We start from the raw sequence: 10,858 nt of genomic DNA, 5'->3' as shown, positions 1-10,858 counted from the left end.
GTTATCATTTTCTTGATTTAATTTCTTTTTTGTATTAAGCATGAACAAATAATAGCAACATTCCTCGCTACCTGAGACCGAACATCCACAGTAATTTAACAAAATGTTAAGGCCTTCTGCCCTTCTCTGAGTTAAAGACATCAGTGACAGAAGTTCTTAATCACCCAGCAACAAACAGCTCGTTTAGAAGGTACTAACGCCTGCCTAGAGCTAATCAAGCCTAAGCACCAAGATTTGCCACAAGTTTCAAAGATGAACCAAAATCAAAACTGAACTCCACATTCTGCAATACTAAATGGACGTTTTGTAACGTGGTTTTTTTTGAGGTGGCAAGAAACGAGTGTAAAAGCTTTGTTGTTGCCAGAGTTAGATTGCTTGGAAAAAAATATCCTGTGGGTCACCATTTGTTGCCATGATTTACAAAGATAAGGCCGATAGTCTGCATCAATTTCATGCTGAAGTTTTAAAGGAAAGAAGCTTTCTGCAGAGTTTGTAGATTTCTGCATAATGGACTGTGTTGTGGCAACCAGGACTAAGTGATGCTCGCTCACAAGCTTTTCAAGGAAGTTTGCACATTTCTTCAGATTCATCTCCTGTGAGTTAAGACTCTCCCCTCCGTTACTCCTGTCAATCCAATAAAAAGCTGAAATGCTATCTAAAATCAAAAGGCAGAGAGAAGGGTGAGTGCAAAACATGTTTTCTAGAGAATGAAGAGTGAGAAGTAACTGGGTGCTACTATTACAGTTCACAAGATAAAGCCTTCCCAGGCAGCGCTTCATCATCTCTTCTGTGCTTTGCTCCAATCTGTGTTCAAGAATGGTAACGAGACGAAGCATATCAAAGTGGTAGTCTGTATCAATGAACATGACTTCTACTTCCAGTCCCCCTCCTGATTTCGGAATGATGCAGCGAGCTATCAGGTGATAAAGCATTTCAGTTTTTCCTGTGCCTTCTGGACCATGGAATTCAATGACATCTCCTGTTCATAAACAAAGAAGCAAGCTGTCACATGAGGGCTCCGAGTCAACTTTCGGCATTTATGGAACCAATATTCACTATTCCACTCATTTGAAAAGGCATTTTTGAAAGCTTTGAAGCCATAATAATTGTTTAAATGCTAGTTGGCATCTATCAAGAGAAAATCAAACTGTCAATGAAGGCCTCTGAAGTAAAAAACAACAACAACTGGGAACAAGGTTTGAAAGAAAACTTCAATGGCATCTAGAACAATGATGTCAATAAAAGCAACTGGGTTCATTTAATGTTACAGGCAGATGAAGGCTGAAAAGTGCTACACTACTAAAAAGCCATCTATTTATAGTATGCACACACAATTAAGAAGAATTAGAGAACAAGCAAATAAGAAAAACAAAGCTCCAAACCATAGTTGTGTGACTATTTTCACAGCACAGGCTGCCCCTCACCATCTCATGTGCTATGTGCTTGTCTGCTATCTGTGCACATCACAACATCCCAACAGGAACCTGTGAGCAGCAAAGACAATGCCTGTAATTTAATACGTACTCTTTTCTGTATTCATAATGTGAAGCTGCTTCTTTTGACAAGAGGAATTCACAGATTACCTTAATTCCAGGCAATGATTCTCCTGTTGGAAGCAAAGGTTCTCTGTTCACAACACCTTCTACAATGGTGATGCAGGAGTAGAGGATTAATTGCAACTGTACTTAAACACGTTTTTCCTGCCTGAGTTCACAGGGGTTTCCAAGTCACAACTTACAGAGGACATCCTTGCTTGCAATTGCACCCAGTGTCAAGATGCAGTTTGGGAGAACAGTGTGGCAATGAAGAGCTCACCCACTGCAAGGTTTAAAGCAGTTGACACCCAATGTAACAATGTACCTATTTCAATGGCACTCAACTGCCCACCTCTTCCTATGAAATTCTCTGCTAATCCAACACTGCGACTTCATTTTCTTGAATTTCTGATACTTCAGAATTTACTTTTAAAGCTGGATTGCCTCCCAAATCCTTCCTTATCTGTTCTGAATGGCTCTCCCCACTTTTGAGATGAAAGATGACCACACTTCCTATGCCATTAATCTTCACTTTCTCTTCCTGCTCAGAAGTTGCAATATCCAACTCCACCACGTGCAGCCAGTCACCACTTTGCTGTGTCACATACATTGCTCTGGTGACACAACAGAACCCTGGTGCAATTATAACACCCAAAGGGAGAAGTCCTAAACACGCTGGGTAGGTCATGCCCCCACAGCTCAACTCTGCTGAAATCTTTTAGAACAATTGTGTAAGGTATCTGTCATTAAGGAGCAAACTGTGTGTTGTACTTGCTACTGGCTTCAGCACAAGCTTTCTGCTGCCTCGAATGGCATTGCTGAACCCAGGCCAATGGCTGGCTTAGGCCAACACGCAATATAGACTGTTAGACCTACCTTCACACAACACACGTTCAAAGAATGCAGCAACTCCATGCCCTTTCAGAAGCAGCAGTGGACAAATCTGACTTGCTGTTCATAATGATGCAAATTAATCATTCTATGTAGTAAATGCTTGACCTCATGCACTTGAAAATGCTTTATCAAAAGCTCTACTATCTCCTATGGAACTTTACATGAGAGATGTGCCATGCACAGAACACTGGATGGCTTAGTAAAACTTATAAGCTCAATGTCGAGTTTTTGTGGTGGTGCTATACAAATTCTAACAGCAAGACTTAAAGTTTGTTCCGTGTTGCTAAATGTGATGCACACTCAGGTTGGAGTTTGACCAAAACGCTTAAGTTATGCTGATACTCTGAATAGAATAACAGTTCGGGCTATAAGAAAACCTCAAGGGAGCAGGGGATTTCTGTGCCTTCGTGATTATTGAAGGGACTGCCCACAGAAAGAACTGATGCAAAGCAGAACCCATTTATAGCAGTAACTATAAATGTAGGGTTTCCTTCAATTAGAGGCCAGGCTGCTACAGTAAGATAAGGAAGGGAAATTCATCCTTGTGGATCAGAGCGGACAAATGATGACACAGCAGTGCAGGAAGTGTGGCCAGCAGTGTTTTCAAGAAGCCACTGACACTATCTCTCACAATAGGTCATGGAGGAAAGCGAGGGATCAGGACCAGCATCATCCATTAACGTCAAAGCACTCTGAAGGGAGGATTAGTATAGAGGTACTGTTCAAAGGATGGAAGCAGCCTGAGAGGCTGAGTAGGAATGGACACTTTACATGGAAGAAAGAGAATGGGAAATTGTTGTATTAGAATTCGTGTTGCCTGACATTAGCAGTATCAGTGAAGGAATGTTCCATTATTTGGATAATAATGCTCCATGATTTGGAGAATCAGCCCTATGAGGAGAGACTAAGGAAGCTGGGGCTGTTTAGTCTGAGGAAGAGGAGGCTGAGGGGAGACCTAATTGCCGTCTTCCAGTACCTGAAAGGTTCTTACAGTGAGAGTGGGGCAGGTCTCTTCTCACTACTGACTTGTGACAGGACGAGGGGAAATGGCCTCAAGTTGCGCCAGGGCAAGTTTAGGTTGGATATTAGAAAGAACTTCTTTACAGAAAGGGTGGTTAGGTACTGGAATGGGCTCCCCAAGGAGGTGGTTGAATCGCCATCCCTGGATGTGTTTAAGAGCCGCTTGGATGTGGTACTCAGGAATATGATTTAGCAGAGGTTTGTTGTTGTAGTATTGTTTTGTGGTTGTTTTTTAAGAGATAGGCTACTGGTTAGGCTGCGGTTGGACTTGATGATCTTCAAGGTCTTTTCCAACCTGAGTAATTCTATGATTCTATGATTAGCTTGGCAGAACACGTGAAAGACAAACGTACCAGGTGAAGTTAGACTGGGAAGGTTTGACAGATCAAGGTCGATTATCAGAATTATTTGACAAGAAATTCAGCACTGATAAATTGAAGATGTATGTTTTAAGGAGCAATCCGACACACCACTGGGCTCCTAACAGCTTGAACTACAGACAAAACACAACAGGCCTATGATGGGTAGACTGAACAGCACCACTGCTGTGCAGTGCTACTCGGGATAAGCTAAATGACGTTGTGTAAACATCAGTATTTCTATAACACTGGTCTATTTTAGAACAAAATGCCATGCTCCATCCTAGCCATTAGTTCTGTGTTACTGTTAGAATCAGAAGAGTCCAGAGACTTTTCTGTACTCATTACACTACTGAATGTTGGTCAGTCTGTTTTGTGATGCTGCCTTCAGAAGCAGGCTATTGGAATACACAGCAATAGCACTGCAGGTTTCATACCATCAAATACCTTGAAGTTGCTGAGTTAGTAATTTATCATACTGTGTAGAAGCTGTCACTGATATCTGCACTGCTTGTAAGTGGGGTAGAAAGGCATAATATTTATTCCAAATTAATTCTGGGTGTCAAACTACTGCTGCACATCAGAGCTTTATATGGACACCCGCACCTTCATGCCAATGGCATGGGAGAAATATGACTGGCTTTAGAGGAAGCTTATTTAAAGCTTGTGTCATTTTTGCTCTATTCCAGAAGAGCTCAAATGATACGTAATTAACACATGTGTTCTTAAATATACAATTCCATCATCATTGGAAACAGTGACTGGAATATCACAGCAGTACCTCTATTAACAGCTCCTATTTTATAATATTCTGACACATGTGTTATGAACACTTGACTATGATGTAACCTTTGTATAGTTTATTGAAACTTTATATATATTTATGTTGCTTTGTTTCAAATACCATCAGGGAAGAAGAATTTAGGTCATTGCATAGCTTTCATCTCACCATTTCTTCATGGGCAGTGTGTTACAGTATTCCATAAAGACCCACTAAACATGAAGCTCATGACAAACAGGCAGATATTCTACAGGGACTGGATAATGAGAATGCATGTGGAAAAAAACACATGAACTCATAAATAAATAGACTATGGTATTAAAAGACAAAGTAAAAATATAATAAAAGGTGAAGTCCATGTATATAAAGATCTTTGTTAACATTATGCAACTCCATTAGTGTCAGCCAAAAAGCATGACCAGCACAGATAATAATTCATGCCATTGGTTAAAAGCGAAAGAGGAGTGCTTTGTAAGTTCAGTGAATGTATTGGTACAGGGAAAAAACAGTGATGAAATCAAAAAGTTCCCATCCATCTCAGAGCGGAGGTTCTGGAAAGGTGTTTGGACAGCCTTGAACAACCCACAGAGCTTTAAGATCAAAGCAGATATGTTATGAATGGAACTATAAAACCCTGCTGACTGAAGCAGTGAGGGCAATTACTGGCCCCCAGGAGAGGCCTCTCATAGGCTGTTCTTCTAGGATATGCCCCATTCAGTCTCAAACATTTGTTTCTTGTATGTGAAGTACAAAAATAGACAGAAATACAGCATTTTCTAATCCTGCATTTTTTAAAAAGAAAAAAAAGATTATTTCATCTAAAAGAAAACCCAAAACCACCCAACAATAAAACTTCAGGTGCCATTTGAAGCATACACCATTTTCAGTATGCTTGTGGGTAACAAAACAATTCAGAATGGAGAGTATTTAAAACACCTTCTATTCTCTGCACCATTCACAATGACTTACCAATATTTCCCTGCCCTTTGTCTATGTTATATCACTTTTGAAACTTCCATGGGTAGGAATCATATATTGCTGAACTCTTAATGTAGTCCCAAGTGCTGCAAAACAATTCGCAAATGGTCTCACAGAGACTGCATTTGTAGACTAAGCATCATCCCTCATCCAATTACCTTGATTCTTTTTATTGCTTTTTCTGCTATTCCTTCTGAACCTGCTATAATTTGTGGCAATCCAAATTGCAGACAAGTATGCTGATAACTGCTGAAGCCACACACTTTTCATATTAAGTCTATTCATTCATTCATATATATAGATAGATAGATAGATACTCAACAATGGTGGTACCTCACAGCATGAACCTTTCAGTTTGTGATTCGTGTGCCTTTGTTATCAGGTATTCCAAGCTTTGTGTACTCAGAGCAGCCTTTCCCATTGTAAATCCATGGCATTTCACAGTCTGGAAAAGCTGTCCAGCGATGTCCTGGATAATCAAGGAATTACTGGATGTGCTCCTTTCCATTGAGCTCAGTCATTTCTTTCATTACAACTTTTACATTGACATTTTGGCATAAATATGTTAAAGATGCATTCTTACCATGAACAGGTGATCCTTCCTCAGCAAACAGATTAGGTTCAAGGTTTTTCAGAGAACTTCTGCCCTCAAGGCGTGCAAGCAGCTGTAACAAAAAGATAGAAGAGACATGCTATTACCTCAAAATAATGGAGCTTGGGAATCTCTTTCATAGGATTCCAACAGTTATCAATGACAGTTCTATTTTAAAATGTTTTCATAAATACATGTGCAAACCCACAACATGGAGTACAGCAGCACGAGTTTCCATCCGTACAAACACGGGTCCAATGGCAATAAGGAGCAGATATACACCAAGAGAAATAAAGGAGAAATAGAAAAACAAATGAAAAAGCTGCACAGGCAGACTAAGAGGGATTATCATCGAATTACAGAATGGCCTGGGTTGAAAAGGACTGCAATGCTCATCTACTTTCAACCCCCTGCTATGTGCAGGGTTGCCAACCACCAGACCAGGCTGCCCAGAGCCACATCCAGCCTGGCCTTGAATGCCTCCAGGGATGGGGCATCCACAACCTCCTTGGGCAACCTGTTCCAGTGCGTCACCACCCTCTGGGTGAAAAACTTCCTCCTCACATCTAACCTAAACCTCCCCTGTCTCAGTTTAAAACCATTCCCCTTTGTCCTATCACTATCCTTCTAAGTAAACAGCCATTCCCTCTCCTATTTATACACTCCCTTCAAGTACTGGAAGGCCACAATGAGGTCTCCCCAGAGCCTTCCCTTCTCCAAGCTAAACAAGCCCAGTTCCCTCAACCTTTCCTCATAGGAGATTACCTCTGGTATAGAGCAGTGCAGGCATTAGACAGAACAAAAGGACAGAAGATTATGTGTAACAACCACCAACTCCACACTATTGGTTGAGGGGAAGCACTACCCATCGTTAGCCTCCCGAGTCAGTCTCACTGCACACTTATATGTAAATCATGCTTATATACTTATACGTAAAACACACTATATGTAAAACCATGCACATTTCATTTGAAAAGTTGTGCAGGACACTCATGGGCTACCATTCCTATTGCGTTAGAGCTACTTGTTCAAACGCATTATAGATTAAAAACGATCCAAAGCAATTAGCCACCAGTGGCTTTTCAAGAACCTGTGTAAATTGAGTCCAGATCTGTAAAGTGAGTTCCTTCAAAGCACACCGCAAAGCGAGCCCATTGTAAAACAACTTAGCCAAAGTTCACAGACAGCTTCCTAAACTGACAGGTATTTGTGTACCAAGCAGACAGAAATTCACCCAACTGGTGGTGGAGTTTTGGCATAGGAGAATCAGCACTTCACCCAGTGCAGGGGCTCTTGTTCCCTATGAGTAGCAACACACGTGGGAAAGGACCCTGTGGGATGCCCAGAGCATTCCCAGCACCAAGTATTTAATTCTTCAGGATACCCAGTTGTCATTTAAAGATTTAAGCAAAACCAAAATACCTTGTTTGGTTTTATTGCATCCTCCTTAAAGCCAGTCATGAAATGAGCACGAAGCTTTAAATGCACACCGCCTTATCTCACTTTCCTCCCTGCTATATCAAGGAGCTTTTGCTCTGAATTCTCTTAAAAGCTGTTTAAACAGTCGTGCATGTGTTTGCCTTTAATAGCAGAAGAAAGCCACATTAAATGGCCCTGAATTTACTTGAAGTGGTCAGGATGGGAATCTAAGTGTGACATTTCCATTGACATTTTAGCATTCCCTTCCATTAACAAAATGTCAATGTGTTCACCTTTGTTTGCCCGTTCCCACGTTACTAGGAGAGCTTTCTGACAAGCCCACCGAGGGGCCATGAATGGCTGGGGCTGACCTCGCTAGGGACCTGCAGGCCCTCCTGTCACATTGCCCGTGTTTGCACAGCAAATAGAACACACGAAGAACTCTTGAGGATGTGGGGAACCAGTATGGTTCTGTGACCTGGCCAAAGCAAACAACTGGATGGACATATATAGAGAAGAACACAGAGATGCTTATGAGCCCTTACAAATGCATCCAAAATGCAACTGTGGCCACCCAGACCCCAGCAGCAGCTCCAGTCCATGGCAGGAGAAGCTCCCCAAGCAGCAGAGCCAGGGCTCTGGATCCCCTCACTCAGCACTCCAAGTTGTCAGAGACAGGAAACCACCACAGGCTGCTGCTCCTGATGCCCTTCAGCTCCCAGCAATAGGGCTGGGAACAGCAGCACTGCTGGGCTGCAACACAAGGCCCTAAGGAAACACATCTCTGCAGCCTGCTGCTCCCACACTTATCTCTACACTAACAAATACACTCCCTGCAGGCTTGTTTTGTTCTTCTGGAAACGAAGAGCCCTTTCTCTTCCCAAACTATCACCTCTTCAGCTTGCTGCCACAGCACTGGAAACACACAGCAGAGGCATCTCTATAGTTTAAATACGAATCCGTCACTGTTTAAATGAGTTTATCCATTCGTTTTAAATAACTACAGGTGCTCACTCCGAGCAGTCCTCCTGTAGGTAATTTATGGTAATCTGCTGATGATAGCACACCTGTGTTTTTATCAAACTCTTTATTTACTTCCGAGTTCTGAAGCAGAATCTCCAAAGGCACTTGCCTCATTAGTGTCACGCTGTGAGCAATGGGGTTGCTGGCAGAAGGAGCGAACAATTTGCCTTCCCAGCACACGAGGGTTTGTCCACACTCTGACAGAAGTGACAGCAGCTGAGTACGGCAATAAGGCAGCAGACAGGGATCCCTCACCTCTGCAGGCATGACAGTGACAAGGCGGGCTTTCCCAAAGCAGCAGGAGCAGCCTTGGCTGTATTCCAGGGAAGGCATTTCCATGTTGCCTACTTACACTGTCTTCTAGATAAAGGGGGGAAAGGGAATCTAGCAGTTCGAGCAGTCCCATTGACTAAAACATCACACACTCATAACATATAGATCTCACCAAAGCTAGGCATAAAGGCAAGCATACATGTAGGCCTTGTCAGAAATATTACTTAATTAAAATGTCAAAGGCATTCAAATTAAATAGCTGAACTCTGCCGAGGGCTGCGAGCGAACCTACAGGCTATTTGTAAGCACACATCTATCTCATGCATGAGACAAAACTTCATTCTCAGCTGCCACAAACTGCTCCACCTGAACTTCTGTCAACTCTGAGCACAAAGATGTGTGCTAGCAATGCAGCGCTTGTTTGACTGCGATATATCCGTGGTGTTCTGTGAGACGTTCCAATTTGTAGCACTAATTACACTGAAGAATAAAATTACGAGGCTGTGGTCTCTGTATAATCCTCACTAAAATCAGTTCTGAAGCATCAGGATGTCGGAGGAAGCTTATTTTCAATGAAATGCTGCATGAAGGGCTTTGTCTGGATGATGCACGTCGCTCCTATGGAGGTGATGGGGTCACCATCCCTCAGGGTGTCCCAGATGTGGTACAGAGGGATGTGGTCAGTGGGCACAGTGGGGTGGGCTGGAATTGGACCCGGTGATCTCAGAGTTCTTTTCCAACCTTAACGATTTTGTGATTGTACTGTGAGATCCCACCAACCCAATGGCCATCGGTTCCTGCTTCGCTCAGTTTGGTCAGCCGTGAGTGTTTTAAATGCCAAAAGGCCTTAAGAACAGAAGTCCTTTACAATAAAACAGTGTTTTAATGCACAGTAATCACCATCACTCATGTTTCAATGCTTTTATGTACTCCATGCTGCATATTGCAACAGGGTAACACACAAACCTCTAGGTTATTAACTTGCTGATTACAAGCAAGAATAACAAACGCTCCAGGGAAAGAAAAACCCAACAAGCCCCCAAACCGAACCCCCTTGCAACTGAAGAATAGGATTCTACCATCAGCACAGCAAGTCAACCACCACTTTCCCCATCTGTTTCACAGCTCTTTTTCCTCGCAGCACCCACTGCGCCGTTCGGGAGCAGGAGAGCGAACAAAACACGCACGAAGATCTCACAGCCACAGCTCGAAGCGCTCCCCGCGTTACGCCTCCGCCACCAGCCGCAGCCCCGCAGCCCCGCAGCCCGCCGCTCCCCTCAGGCGCTGCCCGCCCCCTCCTGGAGCTGCTCTCCAGGGCAGGCGGGGGGAAGGGAAAGGGGGAGGGGGGGAGAGAAGGGACGGGGGAAGGGAAGGGGGAAGGGAAAAGGGAAGGGGGAAGGGCGGCGGAGCGGGGGCGGGCGGGCGCGGCAGTGCGGCCGGGCCGCCACCCCTCCCCTCACGCACCGCCCTCACGGGGCCCGACCCTGCCCGCCTGGTAACGCAGCGCCCGCCCTCAGGAGGCGGGACAGGGCCGGGCCCTCCGTTCAGCCAGGCTGAGGGGAGGCACAGCGCGCAGCCGCCATCGCCCCGTGGGCTCCCCGGGGGCTGTGAGGGGAGCGGGGGCAGCGCCTCACCTGAGTGCCCGACTCCGCCCTCCGGAACGCGTCACCCATCGCGCGGCCGGGGGAGGGGGTGCCGCTCCCTCCCGACGCCGCTCCAGCCCGGCGGGCTGCGGCTACTGCGCAGTCGCGTTGCGGCTGGGTGGCTCCTGGCGGTGCTGTGCGCATGCGTGGTTCGGCCCGGGGGACGGTGGGTGCCGCGTGCCGTGAGGTCGCGGGTTCGAGTCTGTAGGGAGGCAGATGTTTATTTCTGGTTATAAATGGCTGATCTCGTTACAAGCCGTGGGTTTTCTTTTGAGGTGGAGGTGGGCGTTCAGGTCGGCCTGCAGGCCCTGGGCAGGGCTGGCAGCGTTGGGTGTGGTGCC

At 44.7% G+C, this 10,858-nt stretch overlaps 1 protein-coding gene across 2 annotated transcripts; it reads right to left on the bottom strand.

The window, feature by feature from the left end:
• Positions 1-263: 263 nt before the first annotated feature.
• XRCC2 (X-ray repair cross complementing 2) lies at positions 264-10,655 on the bottom strand. 2 transcript variants are annotated; one of them, XM_072327402.1, is made up of 3 exons: positions 10,509-10,655; positions 6,151-6,232; positions 264-979 (listed from the first exon to the last, which is right to left on the bottom strand). In XM_072327402.1, exons 1-3 carry the CDS (start codon positions 10,545-10,547, stop codon positions 264-266), a joined length of 837 nt encoding a protein of 278 aa, XP_072183503.1. In that variant the 5' UTR covers positions 10,548-10,655. The 2 variants fall into 2 exon arrangements, with proteins under 2 accessions (XP_072183503.1, XP_072183505.1); XM_072327404.1 differs by lacking the exon at positions 10,509-10,655 and adding an exon at positions 9,954-10,199.
• Positions 10,656-10,858: the final 203 nt, after the last annotated feature.

Source organism: Excalfactoria chinensis, chromosome 2 (assembly GCF_039878825.1).
Source record: "Excalfactoria chinensis isolate bCotChi1 chromosome 2, bCotChi1.hap2, whole genome shotgun sequence".
In the NCBI taxonomy this organism is placed as follows: Eukaryota; Metazoa; Chordata; class Aves; order Galliformes; family Phasianidae; genus Excalfactoria; species Excalfactoria chinensis.
The sequence above is the reverse complement of the archived record's forward strand: the minus strand, read 5'-3'. Positions and strand labels throughout refer to the sequence as shown.

Coding starts and splice junctions, on each gene's coding strand:
- XRCC2 (XM_072327402.1), bottom strand. CDS start 10,547: ATGGGTGACGCGTTCCGGAGGGCGGAGTCGGGCACTCAG. Junction 6,233..10,508: donor GGGCGGAGTCGGGCACTCAG/GTGAGGCGCTGC, acceptor TTTTTGTTACAG/CTGCTTGCACGCCTTGAGGG. Junction 980..6,150: donor GGAAGGATCACCTGTTCATG/GTAAGAATGCAT, acceptor GTTTATGAACAG/GAGATGTCATTGAATTCCAT.